At 39.4% G+C, this 17,348-nt stretch overlaps 1 protein-coding gene across 1 annotated transcript in view; it reads right to left on the bottom strand.

Moving 5' to 3' along the window:
* Nucleotides 1-1,547: 1,547 nt before the first annotated feature.
* Nucleotides 1,548-17,348, bottom strand: part of SPMAP2L (sperm microtubule associated protein 2 like) — a gene marked incomplete at its 5' end in the record, with an annotated part of 57,893 nt that continues 42,092 nt past the window's right edge. The window contains 3 exons of the mRNA XM_079919986.1: nt 1,548-1,821; nt 3,455-3,630; nt 5,531-5,662. Of these exons, the coding sequence (XP_079776112.1) occupies nt 1,707-1,821; nt 3,455-3,630; nt 5,531-5,662 (423 nt within the window). The 3' untranslated portion in view covers nt 1,548-1,706. The remainder of the gene's footprint in view (nt 1,822-3,454; nt 3,631-5,530; nt 5,663-17,348) is intronic.

Here is a 17,348-nt window from a genome sequence, read left to right as displayed (position 1 = left end):
AAGCAGAAGAGGGTCACAGATGAGCTGTCAATCTCCTGCGGTGGTGGCGGAGGAGGTGATGATGGTGGCAGCTGTTATTGCTTGGTTTCCTGCTATGACTAGTCGTGATGCTAGGAATTTTACTTGCTGAGGGGCTCACCATGTTTGAACATTACATTCATTAGGCTCTAAGATTCTTGTATCCAAGTCAAAGGGAGGAAATAGGCAAAAGGTGAATATAATTTAATTTGAATTATAAATTAATTTTTAAATCTGAATTTAAAAACAGAACCGTAATTCATGGCAAGAAACAATCTGCTTACATGTAGTTTGAATATCACAGACTCTCACCTTTCTTACTGAATTTTCATAGATATCCCTGAATAGATGTTTTTCTTCATTTGTTGTTTGTCCTAAGGGCCATTTCCAGAGGCTTTAATTTAAAAAAATAATAACATTCACTGGAGAGTGTGGTCACTGGAGCTCCCATGACACCTTGCTGGAGGTCCATCTCTTCAGAGTACTTTTTAATGGATACATTTCATCATGTTCTGAAACATACAAACATTGAAGGTATCTCAGAAATGTACTTGGGTTTTATAAATGTCATGACTTATTCTAGACCCAGACAAATTCCAGTTGGACTTTTTGTCCTGCAGTAATCAATTTACATACTAGGTTCAATTTGGGCAATTTAGGTGATTTATTCCAATAGTACAAAAAATACACTTGCTGTGCAATCCAAGGTTGGACAAATCTACCACGGGCCTATCTCAAAAAGCAATGACCGTGAAAAGTGACTGTCTCTCTTCCTGTTTGTTGGATTCAAATTCAATAGCTCTAGACTTGTTTATTTTCATTAGAGCTAGGAAAAGAATTTAGCTTCATTTTAATCAATACACCTACCTTTTTTTCCTACCTAAAAAAAAAAAAAAAATACTAAAACAAAAACCAACCAAAACTATTGTATGGTATTGCCTCTCCAGGACACTAGTTATCTCATTTTCATGTAAATCTAGATAGGCCATAAAAGTTAGTTTACTTTGTAAAATACTAATCCATGGAGAGAATAAAGCAAATGAAATAAAAACTCTGGGCAGATGCAATCTGACAAAGCATTATAATGCTTACCAAACGTTTAGCTGCTTCTGTCATTCATGATAAATGACACTGAGCATGAGTGAAGGAACAGAAGTTGGTGGAGATGTGATCATTTAAGGTAACGTACTCCCTCAATTTCATCTACAGATTATATAAAGCATTTTGACTTAGCCACAAAGCCTTCACCATTTCAGTGTTATTTCTTGGTAATGAGGGGACGTTGGAAAAGTAACACAAGGAATGATTTCAGTTCTCAGGATTTATTAGAGAAGGCACTGAGGTGAGATCAGCTACTGGAGAACACAGATCTCACGGGGAAAAGAAAAGCAAAACCAGCAAATATAAGGAAGAATGTATCTTCAGGTCAGTCAGAGCAATGAGACAGCCAAGATGCACGTGAGGAGATAGTAAGGATAATAAGGCAGGCTATCATTTTCTCTTTTATTGCATGCTGGAGTCCCCAGACCTGCTAAAGACATGATTACCGGTAACAGCAGCAGTGGTGTTCCCTAGAGGTCTCGTGTGCTTTGAGGGAGTGGGGGCTATACAGTACCAGACAAGGGAACTAAGTCATCTAATATGTCTTCTAGAAACATAATGAGTTTGACTGATGTGGCTTTCTGTGCTTAACGCGTAAGAGGTTGTGCCAACTCATGGATCCTCGGAGAACACTGTGCTTTCAAAGCAGCTGGCTTGACTTTAAAGACTTCTGGATCGTAATATACAATACGCACAGGAGTCCTGAAATGGAAAAAAGGATTTGACCTAAAATAAGATGAACAGAAAAGGGAACTAACATTTCTCAGGCATCCACTATGTGTTAGGCACTATATTATCTCATTTTGATTTTCTTAAGCACCACATAAAACAGGTATCATGACCTCCACTATACATATAAGGAAATGAAGGCTCAGGGACGTTGTAAGAGTGACCTGTGGTCAAGTCTAGATGTGTATATGTGTCAGATTCCGAAGGCTTTCCTCTTTCCATAGAAAGTAAATTCTGGAAATTTCTCAATAATGTGACAATGTTAAAACAAGCCAGACAATCCACTGGTGAACTTAAAGAAATCAATTTTTTGAAGTTTTCATCCTTAATACCTTAACCACCAAATAATAATCTTGCTACCAGGACAGACTCTTGAGCACTTGGTCTTACTCCTCACTTTCCTTTGTCAGTGTACAGAGAATGAGTGTCATTTCATTTGATGTTGAACTTTTTTTTTTAAGGAAAAACACATTATAAAAATTTTAAAAATCTGGACTTCCCTGGTGGTGCAGTGGTTAAGAATCCGCCTGCCAATGCAGGGGACATGGGTTCGAGCCCTGGTCCGGGAAGATCCCACATGCTGCGGAGCAACTAAGCCCGTGCACCACAACTACTGAGCCTGCGCTCTAGAGCCTGTGAGCCACGACTACTGAAGCCCGTGCACCTAGAGCCCGTGCTCCACAACAAGAGAAGCCACCGCAATAAGAAGCCCGCGCACCGCAACAAAGAGTAGCCCCTGCTCGCTGCAGCTAGAGAAAGCCCATGCACAGCAACAAAGACCCAAGGCAACCAAAAATAAATAAATAAATAAATTTATTAAAAAAATAAAATAAAAATTAAAAAAATATATTTTATTATACAAGACCAAACACATTTCCTATTCCCTGAGCTCAAGACTACCACTTTTTCAGTTAGGTTTTCTTGATGGTGCTTTAAGTAGGGGATCAGGTATTATCCCTTGAAGGTAACAAAATGAATTGAGGTTCAGGCAAGTTGAGAGGTCTTCTAAAAAATGAGTAGGAATTAGAGGCAATTTCTTCTTTGTTGAATATATTTTCTGATTTATTTGAAATAGTTCATACATGTACATGATACAAAAACATTGAAAAATACAAAAGCCTATTTAGTGAAAAATAAGTCTTCCTACCATCCTGGCTCCCTAGGCCCCCAAAGTAACCATTGTTACTAGCTTCTTACATACTCCTGTGAGACAGTATAGGCATATGTAAGCAAATATATGGCATATATGTATTTTTTTCTTACACAAATTACAACATATTATGTTTCTGTTCTGCAACGTATTAGATCAATATATGTTAGATAAATAATCCTTATCAATATATGTTAGATAAATAATCCCATATCCATAATTACAGAGTTGTCTCCTAGGTCTAAAGTTCAATACTAGTCCACTAACCCTTTAACTGTAGCCTTATATTTATGGTAAGAAGACCATAGATTTGTCACAATAAATGTAACAAATAAGATGATTTTTAAAATTTTTACTATTTCTATGATTCATTTCACTGAACTTAATAGGTCAACTTTTCCCTGTCCCTAGCACCCCCTGCCTTTCCTGTCCCATCTTAGCCTCAGATTGACATACCTTGTATTTGGATTAGCTAGTTCTTGAATTCTGGGAGATATCTTGGAATGGATAGCAGCACAAGATACTGGCCAGTAGGCATCCCGGGGAGGTAAATAATCTTGATGAAGAGGCCTGGGCTTAGCTAGAGCTAGTATTCGAGAGCTAGGTTTGGCGAGCAAGGCAGCACAGGATATCTATAGTGGAAAACAAAACGACACAAAAACATACCTCAAATTTCACCACGTCTCCCTCTATTTTCAACTATAGCCCTAATCGAGTCACCATCCTTTCTCTCCTGGATTACTGTAACAGACTCTCCTAACTGATCTCCCTGCTTCCATTCTCACTCCTCCACAACCCAGCCTTCACACAGCAGTTACTGAGGGAGAGAAGGAGCATTTCAACAAGTGTATTCCATGAGCTAGACAGTGTTCTCAGCGATCTGCCTAAATCATTCCCATGCAATCACCGTAACAACTTTATGAGGGAAGTACTTTCCAAGGCCCAAGCCAGATCATGTCACTCACAGTGTTTAAAATCTTCCAGTGGCTTTCCATTTTGCTAAGAATAACACCTAGGCTCCTTACTGTGGCCTAGAAGGTCCTACATGATCTGCCTACTATACCCTCCTCCAACCTCACCTTCCTCCCATCCCCACCTCAATCACTATGACCCTAGTCACACAAGGCCCCTCTGGCCCAGCTCTTTCCACCTCAGGACCTTTGCATTTACTAGTTCTGCTTGAAACCCTCTTTCCTCAATCTTGTCATGGCCGCCTCTTCGTCATTCAAGTCCCTAGACTCAAACATCACATCCTCAAGGAGTTCTTCCCTGACCATCCAAGATATATCAGCCTTTCTAACTACCCTCTTCCACAGTACTTATTTAATCTTCTTCATAGCACTTAACAACACCTGACTTAGCTCATTTATTTCATTGTTGGTTATGTTTACTGTCTGTTTTTCCCCACCAGAATATAAGCCACTTGAGAGAAGTACTTGTTTGCCAAAAGCTAGACTAGGCTCTGTTGTATAACTGGTGCTGAATAAATATATTCTGACTGACTGACTCATCAACTCCCTTTGGTCTTACTTTGGAAACCACATCCGCCAGGAGGCCTTTCTATTATGTTGCTTTACTGGTAAAATAGGAAAGATGACATATAGCTACTATTCTCTCTCTCAAGTGCTCATTCAAAAGAATGAGGACCACAGCAAACACCACTCAGTAGCCCTGAAAATGTTCTATATTTGCACTGATACAGATTAGTTTGGGTTCTCAGAGTATGATTATGTGCCATGGTATCACTTTTTTAAAGGATTTTTTAAAACCCCCGAACAACCCACTGAGCGTGCCAGGCTCTGTGCTGAGCACCTGCCTTATCTATTATCACAAGTCTGAACAGCCCTGAAACTGGGAACTGTTATCTTCACAATCCCCTTGCTCACCTTGCTCCACCCAACTTCAAAGCTATCCTACTTAAGGACTTTGTCATGTGCTCTTCCCGCTACTAGAACATTCTCTTCTCAGATCTTCACTTAGCTGACTCCTTCTCATTATTCAGGTTTCAGCTCAAATATCCCTTCCTTAAGAGAGGCTTTCCCTGACTACCGTATGCAAAGAAGCTTATTCTCCACCCCCAGCCATAGTCACTCATTTCCCATTTTATTTTTTATTTTTTTCCATTTTATTTTCTTCATAGCACTTACCACTACCTGACATTATCTTATCTGTTTCCTTATTTATTTTCTGTCTCCTTCCATCTTGTTCACTGGGCATGGTGCTGGGCACACAGTAGAGATTCAAATCTTTATTGAATGAATAACGCTCAGGAAGGTTATTACAACATCACACAACTAGTAGTGGTGAGGCAGGAATTTGAACCCAGCTCTTACTGACCCCAAAGTCCATGCTCTTCACCCTCTACCTGCAGTCCCTCTCCATATCTTGCAGCTAGGTCTTCCTTCCTGCCACAGACCACTCTTTCAAGGTTTTCTTTTCCAATGACTTTGGTCTATACCCTATAGAAGCAAAACAACACCCTAGGAACAAACAGAAAGTGAGCTGAAGGATGCCAAGGTAGTGATGGCTTACAGGACGGATGGGCATTTCAATTCTTTCTCTTTCAAAGCACAGACCCTCTATCTTAATCCTTGGATAGGCAAGGTCTACAGTTCTTGGAGTTGCAACAGCAGTCAGGGCAGACGTCGCAATTTTGGTTTTAGTCTAGGGGAGAAAAAGAAAACAGTACCTGTAAGCATCAATCAATAAACACTATCGCAATCAAAGTTACAAAGTAGTATCTGACCACTGGACCAGACTTCTCAGTAAATCCAGCAAAAAGGATGAGAATACTGCAGTAACCTATGATCATAGCTGAAAGGATCAGTTTCCATCCTTCTCAAACTAGGTTGTATAAATTCCAACCCAGATTTTTTGGAACTTACTGTGAAACTAAAGATGGGGAGAAAATGACAAGTACACAAATGGACTAAGAGATAAATGGCAATGCTGATTACTAGAACAATAAACTCAGCCAAGAGGGAAGTTCTCAGCCCTATCACATGAGAACACTATAAGGGGGAGAGCTCTGCTCTGTTCTTAATTATCTTGCCCTTTGGAAATTGGAATTCACATTATTACAAATCCCCATGCTTAAAATGAATTTAAGTAGCTCTCTTCTAATTGGAATGGACAATACAAAGTAACCAACGACAAGAGGAAGAAAGGCAGAACAGAACCATATCTCCATAGACAATGTTGTACTGGTCCCCCAAGACACTCCTCACTACCTTAATTGTGGAAATGTGTTCAAATTACATCGTCTTCTATTTAAATTACTTATATCCAAACTCAAAACTTACCACAAAACTTTGAGGTGGGAATATAATCAATAACTGGAAATGAAATAGGGTTTTAACTGTGGGTAGAAAATTAACACACAAGGTATGTTCCAAACCCCTTCTTATGTTGTTTAAAATGATGACGATGGACTTCCTTGGTGGCGCAGTGGTTAAGAAGCTGCCTGCCAGTGCAGGGGACACGGGTTCGAGCCCTGGTCCGAGAAGATCCCACATGCTGCGGAGCAACTAAGCCCGTGTGCCACAACTACTGAGCCTGTGCTCTAGAGCCTGCGAGCCACAACTACTGAGCCCACGTGCCACAACTACTGAAGCCCGCGTGCCTAGAGCCTGTGCTCTGCAACAAGAGAAGCCGCTGCAATGAGAAGCCCGTGCACCGCAACAGAGAGTAGCCCCTGCTCGCTGCAACTAGAGAAAGCCTGTGCCCAGCAATGAAGACCCAACACAGTCAAAAATAAATAAATAAAAATGATGACGATGATGATACTAACACAGACAGTATTTTATACCTATTAATTCATTTATTTCTCACCTGCATATCATTTTTATTTCTATTTCACTAATGGAGAAACCAAGGTATTGTGAAGTTTGGCATTTTATTTAACTTTATATAGTTTGTAAGTGGCAGAGCTGGGATTCAAACAAAGGTCCTATCTATCTACACAATACCATGAAGTACTAATCAAGCATTTCCAATGAATAAAGCTTTGTCCCCTATCAGCCTCTTGGAAAATCAAAAAAATATATGACAACCAGTGCCTTCAATTAAGGCTTACAATCAAAAAGGAAATAAAACATCATTCATTAATTCGTTATACAAATATCTCTTAATTATATTATGTAAGACAAAACAAAGAATAATAAACAGTACCTTTCCTTAAAGTAGTTTTCAACTTAGAAGGAATCATAAACCTATAAGCAAATCACTGATTATTTGATACCCATAAAAGAGAATAAAGTTTTGAGGAATATCAGAGGAAATGTGGGAGAATCCAAGAAGAATTCTCTTTTCATGGATAAAGGGATATTAAATTGGGCCTTGAAGGAAGGATCAGATTCTGACAAGTAGAGGGAGGAGAAAAGATAGGGAGAATGAAGGAAGGAAGATTGAAGGGAAAGTCTGGACACAGAAGCAAGGAGGCATGGAGGAGATTGTGTCTGGTCAGGCAGGGAGATCAGGCTTGCAAATATATCTGAAACTAGGTTAGATGTGGAGGGCACTGCTCACAGCTAGCGAAGAACCATGAAATCTTTTCACTGGAGAGGAAGCATGGTCAGGGCTGGAGATTAATCTGTCAGGCATGTGGGAGAAAGACTGAAGCGGGAAGCCAGAAGGACAATAAGAAAGTTATGGCCAAAAGAAGAAAAGGGTATACATAACCTACCCTATTCTAATATATATATATATATATATATTTTTTTTTTTTTTTTAAATAAATTTATTTATTTATTTTTGGCTGCATTGGGTCTTTGTTGCTGCACGTGGGCTTTCTCTAGTTGTGGCAAGTGGGGGCTACTCTGCGTTGCGGTGCACGGGCTTCTCATTGCAGTGGCTTCTCTTGTTGCGGAGCATGGGCTCTAGGTGCATAGGCTTTAGTAGTTGTGGCTCCCGGGCTCTAGAGCACAGGCTCAGTAGTTGTGGCGCACAGGATTAGTTGCTCTGTGGCATATGGGATCTTCCCGGCCCAGGGCTCGAACCTGTGTCCCCTGCATTGGCAGGCGGATTCTGAACCACTGCGCCACCAGGGAAGCCCTAAAATATTTTTAAATTTACAATAATTTAAGCAAAATGATACTTGCATAAAAATAGATCAGTGTAACCAAATAGAGAATTCAGAAATATTATCTAATACAGTGGTTCTCAATTTTTTTGGTCTAGAGCCCATTTACACTTTTTTTTAATTGAATAAATTTGATATGTAACATTCTTTACCCTCTTAAAAAGTGACTGAGGGCTTCCAAAGACTGAGACATTTAAGAACATTTATTATTTCAAGTAAAAAGAACCCATTACATGGAAATACAAATATTTTTTATGATGAAGAACTATATTTTCCAAAACAAAAAAAATTGTGACAAGACTGATATGTTTACATTTTTGCAAATCTCTTTAATATCTGGTTTAAGAAGACACTGTTTTTTGTTTGAAGTATATGAAGAAAATCCAGTTCCCTGTACTAGTTGGAAAAGAGTATATTTCAACAGCTTTTTCAGATAATTGTGGATATTCTTCTTTGATACTAAAATAAAACTTGACAAAGGGTAGTTTCTTAAAAATAAGAGTTGCGGGCTCCCCTGGTGGCGCAGTGGTCGAGAGTCCACCTGCCGATGCAGGGGACACGGGTTCGTGTCCCAGTCCGGGAAGATCCCACATGCCGCGGAGCGGCTGGGCCCATGAGCCATGGCTGTTGAGCCTGGCGTCCGGGGCCTGTGCTCCACAACGCGAGAGGCCACAACAGTGAGAGGCCCGTGTACCGCAAAAAAAAAAAAACAAAAAAAACCATAAGAGTTGCAATGTACAATCTGAAACTGTCAAGGAACTTTTCATACTCCATTACCATAAAATCCATTTGCCTATCTTACACATTGAGTGAACCTTCTACTTGTGCATAATTTTGAACTTGCAGATTACTTAAAAGGTTCTGGGAAACCTTTATGCATACCTGGGTCACATTTTTGAAAACCGTTGCCCTAGTATAAATAACATTGTGGTATATAATAACTGTGGCAGTGAACAAATAAAGGCTGGGGCAATCATGGGGGAGAGGCAGATTCTTACCCCATATTTTACATAGAAATATACTTCAAATAAGTTGAGGAATTATCTACTTTAAAAATAAAAAGAAACCACAAAAATAGTACAGGAAAATAGAGGTGACCAGTGGTATGCAGGTAAATGTTTAACAGTTAGCTCCTCAGAGAAAAAAGACTGATTTGTAGTGCTTGCCAATTTCTATGGTGCAAAAATTCCCACCATGGTCAATTTCAAACTATGAAGGTGATGGATCTCACTAAATGCAAAGTTAGAAAGAGATGTGTACCATCAGCTCTTGTGAGCCAGTACAAGCACACTACTGGGGGTGATTTTCTGAATTCTTTTGGGGTAGAATTTTCTAATCATAAAGCAATGGAAGAAATCTCAAAATAATAAGATTATGGGTTTTACCACACATAAAATTTTAACCTCAAGATAACCAAAACAAAATTAAAAGGCAAATTAGAAGTTCTGCTTCCAGTAATAGCAGAGTAGCTTGTATTGAACTAATCTTCTTGCCTATAACAGTTAGAGACTCTGAATAAAACACTGAAAACAAAACAAAACAAAACAGAACTCTTTGAAAGCACTGGAAAGAAATCAGAAGTAGGCAGAAACTAGACAGGATAAGACTCTTGAAAGAAGGAAAGCAGTTCATCCTCGCCCCTTCCTGATCATTTGGGAGAGCAAAGCAAGGTAGGTGTCTCAGTCTGGTGGGAAGGGAGAAGGCACAGTGGCCCATAGCAGGATGTTAGGGCCAGAGCATCAAGAGGAGGGTCGACCAAGTAAGAGGGATTGAGATATCAGAGATACCAGTAAGAGATCAGAGCTTTGGGAAGGGGCCTCCCAGTATGAAGTGTCAGAGACTGAGTGGCATAGTGCAGGGTGTAAGAGCCCATATGCAGAAAGAGAAGACAGCAGAGATGGGGGAATGATTATACACAGAGAGGACATGTATTAAGGGTAATGGGAGCCAGGTTTTTAACTTTCAGAGACAAGCATTACAAATAAGGCAAGGGAGGAAAAGAATAAACTCGGTAGTGTTGGATCAGAATTGGAGGTAAAGGTGAAAAATCATATATAAATCGATATGGAAATAAATATAGACGAAAATGTGTGTATGTATGTGAATAAACACCAAAGATTCATAATCTTACCCTAATTACAAGAAACATTCAGACAAATTCAGTTTGTCCGCTATTCTATAAAATAACTGGATGGTAATATTCAATAGTGTTCAAGGTCAACAAGGCAAAAACGATTGAAGAACCATTCCAGACTGAAGGAGACTAAAGATACTTGACAACACATGATTTTGAACTGGATTATTCCTCTATAAAGGATATTATAGAGGAAAAATAAGTGAAACTTGAATGGGGTCCAAAGATGGATACAATGAGTGAAGAGATTAAAGGTCCAAGAGAAATATGTAAATTATATATATTTTTAAAAAACCAAATGGAAATCCAAGAACTGAAAAACACAGCATCTAAATTAAAAATCCATTGGATGAGATTAACAGAAGATTGTTCATTGTGGTAAAAAGAACTGATGCCATTGAGTAGAGGTGAATATAAATTATTTAAAATAAAGCATATAGAGAAAAATATTGAAAAAAAATAAAACAACCTCAGTGATCTATGGTATAGAATATGATGATATAGCACAGGTATAACTAGAGGCCTCAGAGAAAGAATGACACAGAAAAAAAGTCTGAATAAATGATAGCAGAACTATTGAAAAATTTGATTGAAAGCAACATCCCACAAATCCTTGAATTTCAGGGAACCACAGGTAGGACAAATACCAAGAAAACTGTATGTAGGCAAATTTAGCCATACTGCTAAAAACCAAAGATAAAGAGAAAATCTTAAAATAGCCAAAGGAAAAAGACACATTAAATATAGAGTAAAAATTATAATTTTAGCTGGCATCTCACCAGAAATCATGGAGGCCAGAAGATCATGAAAAGATACTCTAAAGCGTTATCAACCTAAAATATGTTTGCATATCCAACAAACATATCCTTTACAAATAAAAATAAAATAAGAACATTTCCAGAGTAACAAAAACTGAATGATCCACTCTATAAGAAATGGTAAAAGAAATTCTTAAAAACAGTTGAGAAAAAAATAAACAAATACAAAAATTGACTCTTTGGAAAGATTAATAAAGCTAATTTGTTAATCCCTAGCAGGTCTGATCAAGAAATAAAAAGAGAAAACAAATTAACAAACAGGAATTAAAGCGTCACCACTATATATCTTAAAGCTCTTAAAGAGAAAAATATATATATTACCATTAAAAACTTTATGCAAATAAATTCAACATAGAAGAATGGACAAATTCTTTTAAAATACAAAACAGACACAAGAAGAAATAAAAAATCTGATTTGACCTATACCCTAAAGGAATACCTGAAGAAATTTAATTCATAATTAAAAACCTCCCCATAAAGAAAACACTAAGCCCAGATTGATTTAAGGGTAAATTATCTCAAATATTTAAGGAAGAAATAACATGAATCTTACACAAATATACAGAAAATAAAAAAGCAGGAAATACTTCTCAACTCATTTTACAAGACCAACATAACCCTAATTCCCAAACTCAACAGATATATTTTTAACTATAGATCACTATCCATCATGAACATAGATACAAAGTTCCTCACTAAAATATTAGGAAATCAAATTCAAAATGTCTGGGCTTTCCTGGTGGTGCAGTGGTTGAGAGTCCGAGGGGACACGGGTTCATGCCCTGGTCCGGCAAGATCCCACATGCTGCGGAGCGGAGGGGCCCGTGAGCCATGGCCACTGAGCCTGCGCGTCTGGAGCCTGTGCTCCGCAACAGGAGAGGCCACAACAGTGAGAGGCCCACATGCCGCAAAAACAAAACAAAACAAAACCAAAAAAACAACTCTAAGCAACTATGCACAGAAGTATGCACATTAACAAAATAAAGAGAAAAGATCATTTGGGCTTCTCAGTCAAGAATAATACTTATTCTTGTATCTTGATTATGGTGGTTAATGAATGGGTATATATATTTGTTAAAAGCTTATTAAACTATACAAGATCTATACATTTAAAATTTTATACATATATTATAATTTTAGTATATTATATATATTATTATTATATAAATTATAACCCCAAACTTTAAGTTACAAGCTGGGAAAAATATGCACATCATATATAACAGATGAAGGATTAATATCCCTAAGATGTAAAGAATTTTGTGAATGAACAGACCAGTAGAAAAATAAAGCCATGAACAAATTTAGAAAAGGAAAATACACATGGCAAATAAATGTAGAGAACGATATGACTTTATTAATAATCGGAGAAATGAAATTTCTCCTAATCCATGAGGTCATTATACCAACATGTCTCTCCCCCATCATTCTCAATCTTGATTATTTTCTGAGAATAAAAATTCTAGAAGTAAAATGACTGAATCAAAGGTATGAACATTTTTGAGGTGATTCACATAAAGTCCGAAAATGTGTTACAACAAAAGTGATTTTTATTTACATATTCACTTGCATTATTTGGGCTGCCTTTTTTTTACTGCACATAATATATTAATTATTTATTTTACAAAATATTAATTTTATAATAAAATAGATCTCATTAAAATAGTTATGGATTAAGTGAGCTATGAAACCAACCCCTTTCTTTTTAAGTTTTGAGGTCCTAACAGCTATTATAAAAAGAGACTTGGTATGACATTCATAGAGGTAAAAGGACTTCCTACAGTGTATCCATACAAAGTCTCTGGTGGCAAGTAACCTCAGGTACCTGTAATAGTAACTTGACTTCTTTTGTGAGCATGTGTTATTTTTAAACTCTGAGAAGATTTAGAATTAACTGTCAAAAGCCTAAGAAAATCAAAATCATAGAATTAATACTTTGTCTTAATAATAAATATGTGCAAGAATTGATGGAATTTGAACAGGGACCATAGATTAGTTATAGTATTATACCAATGTTAAATTTCCTGATCTTGATAACAGTATGGTAGTTATATAAGATAATGTCCTCTTGTTAGGAAACACACACTGAAGTACTGAGGAAAAGGGGTATATGATGTCTGTCATTAACTTTCAAAAATGATTCAGGGAAAAGATTAAATATACACACACACACACACCACGGAGGAGAGAGAATGATAAAGCCAATGGACTTTAACTTTTGCAGATTTTCAGTAAATTTGAAATTATTGTTAAAACAAAAAATAAGTGTATATTATTAAAATAAAAAGCAGGGGGCTTCCCTGGTGGTGAAGTGGTTGAGAGTCCGCCTGCCGATGCAGGGGACATGGGTTCATGCCCCGGTCCGGGAAGGTCCCACATGCTGCGGAGCAGCTGGGCCCGTGAGCCACAGCTGCTGGGCCTGCGTGTCTGGAGCCTGTGCTCTGCAGTGGGAGAGGCCACAACAGTGAGAGGCCCGCGTATCACACAAAAAAATAAATAAATAAAAATAAATAAAAAATAAAAAGCAGGTATATGTTTTAAGAGAATTTGGCCTGTAAGAGTGATAACACTACAATTGCAATTTGAAATATATAACAGAGTAACTGTTTAGAATTATAACATTAAGTTGAAATCTTAAATTTATGTCATTCTGAGACTGGCTGGGACCTGAGACCCTTGACTGTAGTGCTTCCACCTTAACAAATGCCTCCTGGAGCAACAGAATACAAATAAACTAAAAGGAACTAAAAAGAACTGCACGCATGCGCAGTTGGGGCAAATTATGAACAATAAGAACATACAAAAAGGCCAAAACCCAACTGCCACTTTTGAGGTACCAGGAGCAAAAGTAGGGTACTATGCATGATCTCTCTACCCAGCACCATCAAGAGGGTGGGCCCACCACGTATGCCACCCCCCAGCCCGATCCACCTATTGGCCCCTATCTTCACCCTGTTTAAAGGACCAGCTCGCCTCCTCTCAGGGAGTGAGCAAGGGCATGTGTTACTTGTTTTCCCTCCCTCCTGCTATAGCACGAGTCCCAGTAAAGCCTTACCTGAATTTCTCATCTGGCCTCTTATCAATTTCTATTGATTAAAGAGTCCAAGAACCTTAGTCAGTATCAATTCTTACAACGTTAAAAAACTTCAGGTTCACTATATTTATAAGTTTAAAGTATTAGATTTTTAATAATTATTTAATATTTGAGAAGGTTTTGTTAATGTAGATGGTTGAAATAAAATACTTTAAAAAGAAATCAAATTTAATGTATTTATAAAGTATTTGAAGGTATTTAATTAAGTTTGGAAACCAAATCAAGCATTATTTAGGACTCTTAAAAGTCACTGTCAAAAACTGCTAGAATTGGGCTTCCCCGGTGGCGCAGTGGTTGAGAGTCTGCCTGCCGATGCAGGGGACACGGGTTCGTGCCCCGGTCCGGGAAGATCTCACATGCCACGGAGCGGCTGGGTCCGTGAGCCATGGCCGCTGAGCCTGCGCGTCCGGAGCCTGTGCTCCGCAACGGGAGAGGCCACAACAGTGAGAGGTCCGCGTACCGAAAAAAAAAAAAAAAAAAAAAACCCGCAAGCCACGTGGGGTGGTAAAAAAAACCCCAAACAATAACAAAGTAAAACATAAAATTAGACTAGGAAACTAACAGATATGTTAGAAAGAATGCAAAAATAGATGAATCAACAACCGGAAGGTATGTTAGTACCACAATAGTGAAAAAGAGGAGGAGGTTTTTTTTTTTCCCTTCAGAGTCAGAGAATCTGGGTGCATTAATCAAAAATAATGAGTAAAATGATCCGTCTGACAATTCTCATTGCTGCCTAGGTTTCAGGAGAATAACGAACTAACTTTATTAATCAACAGTTCCTGATTGTTACAAAGTGTCATCCATAATCTCCCTTCATTTTAATAATACTTGCTGAATGCTAAAAAGAAAAGAAAAAAAAAAGAGGTCATGAAAGGCCTTGGCTGTTGAGGGCGGGGCCTAAGCAAGGGCAAGTTTTGGGTGGTGGGTGGGGCCTATGCTCAGGAACCACAGGGCTGAAAAAGGCCCTGTGGGCTGTGGGGGTGGGGCTTAGGCTCAAGGAACAGAAAGGGCCCAGGCGTGCCCCCTACCCCTGGTCTCAGAGGGCAGGAGACCTCACCTGGGAGCCCAACAGGCTTCCTGGGCTCGAGTGGGCGGGGCAAACTCCCTCCTCTCCTCTCCCAATCCTCCGGTCTGGGGTCCGGGAGGGCCCCTCTCGCCTGCCTCTCCTGATCTCCTGGCCTCCCTCCTATGCCCTCAGGACCAATGGTGGGGGGGCCTTGGAGGGCAGGGAACTGGCCTGGGAGCTCAGCAGTCTCCCCAGGCCCCAGTGAGCAGGGCAATCACCCTCTGGTCCTCTCCCATTTCTCCTGGATGGCCCCTCCCCGCTGCCACTCCTGATCTCCCTGGCCTCCCTCCTATGCCCCCAGGACCCACGCGGCCTGGATGGGGCTTTGGAGGGGGGGAACCAGCTTGGGAGCTCAGCAGGCTCTGTGGCCCCAGTGGGCCAGGTGATCACCCGCTGCTCCTCTCCCGCTCTTCCCGGAGAGTCCCTCCCGCCTGCCTCTCCTGATCTCCCCGGCCTCAGGAGTGCCGATCTTCTCTGGCCTCCACTTCTCCTCCCTCAGTCCCCCTACATCCTACTGGTTCACTCTGGGATTCCTCCCGTCTCCTTGGTGGTTAGAGTCTCCCACCAGCGGCCAGCAGGTGCCCTAGTTGTGGGGAGAGCTAACTCCGCAGCTTCCCACACCGCCATCTTGACTCCTCCCCCCTGGCTGTTGTTTAAAATCACTAAGTTTGGGGGTGGTTTGGTATAAAGCAACAGATAACCAGATCAGAACTTTAAGGATGGGTTCTTTGTTCAGGCATACTGTGTTTTATTGTACTTTGCAGATACTGCGTTTTTCACAAATTGAAGTTTTGTGGCAACCCTGCATCAAGCAAGTCTATCGGCACCATTTCCCCACAACAGCATTTGCTCACTTTGTATCTCTGTGTCAGAAATATTCTCACAAGTGCCCATCATCGGATGAATGGATAAAGAAGATGTGGCACATATATACAATGGAATATTACTCAGCCATAAAAAGAAACGAAATTGAGCTATTTGTAATGAGGTGGATAGACCTAGAGTCTGTCATACAGAGTGAAGTAAGTCAGAAAGAAAAAGACAAATACCGTATGCTAACACATATATATGGAATTTAAGGGAAAAAATGTCATGAAGAACCTAGGGGTAAAGCAGGAATAAAGATGCAGACCTCCTAGAGAACGGACTTGAGGTTATGGGGAGGGGGAAGGGTGAGCTGTGACAGGGCGAGAGAGAGTCATGGGCATATACACACTAACAAACGTAGTAAGGTAGATAGCTAGTGGGAAGCAGCCGCATGGCACAGGGATATTGGCTCGGTGCTTTGTGACAGCCTGGAGGGGTGGGATAGGGAGGGTGGGAGGGAGGGAGACGCGAGAGGGATGACATATGGGAACATATGTTTATGTATGACTGATTCACTTTGTTATAAAGCAGAAACTAACACACCATTGTAAAGCAATTATACCCCAATAAAGATGTTAAAAAAAAAAAGAAATATTCTCACAATATTTCAAACTTTTACATTTTTATTATATTATGCTGATATGTGATCAGTGATCTTTGACATTACTATTGCAAAAAGATTACAACTCACTGAAGGTTCTGATGATGGTTAAGATTTTTTAGCAGTATTTTTTAACTAAGATGTGTACATTGTTTTTTAGACATAATGCTATTGCACATTTAATAGAATACAGTAGTGTAAACATAACCTTTATATGCACTGGGAAAGCAAAAAGTTTGTGTGACTTGCTTTATTGCAATATTTGCTTTATTGCGGTGGTCTAGAACTGAACCCAAAATATCTCTGAGGTATGCCTGTACTGGTTCTAGACCATCTGGAATTTGTTTTCTGAGCAGATTAGATTTAAAGCTATTAATGATCCTATTGCCAGTCGTTTAAAAAAAAAAAAAAGACACTGGTAATCCGTGGCATGCATTGACAAAACAGAAAGCAAGATTTGGTAATCAAGCAGCTGCTGACAGAGATCATTTTAGTGAAATAAAGAGGTATAGTGAGGTGGGCTCATTGCTTCTAAGTGCACTGGAGAATTTGAGGAAAGAAATTACCAGCTCAGGCCTTTAAATTCCCACCTTAAGGCATAGTTAAGGGACCAGAAAGTTTTTGTGACTTACCCAAAAGAAACCCTTATCTTTAATGGTCACAGGACTGAAAATTCTCAAAACCAAG

The sequence above is a fragment of the Stenella coeruleoalba genome (assembly GCF_951394435.1).
Source record: "Stenella coeruleoalba genome assembly, chromosome: 4".
NCBI classification, from domain to species: domain Eukaryota; kingdom Metazoa; phylum Chordata; class Mammalia; order Artiodactyla; family Delphinidae; genus Stenella; species Stenella coeruleoalba.
The sequence above is the reverse complement of the archived record's forward strand: the minus strand, read 5'-3'. Positions and strand labels throughout refer to the sequence as shown.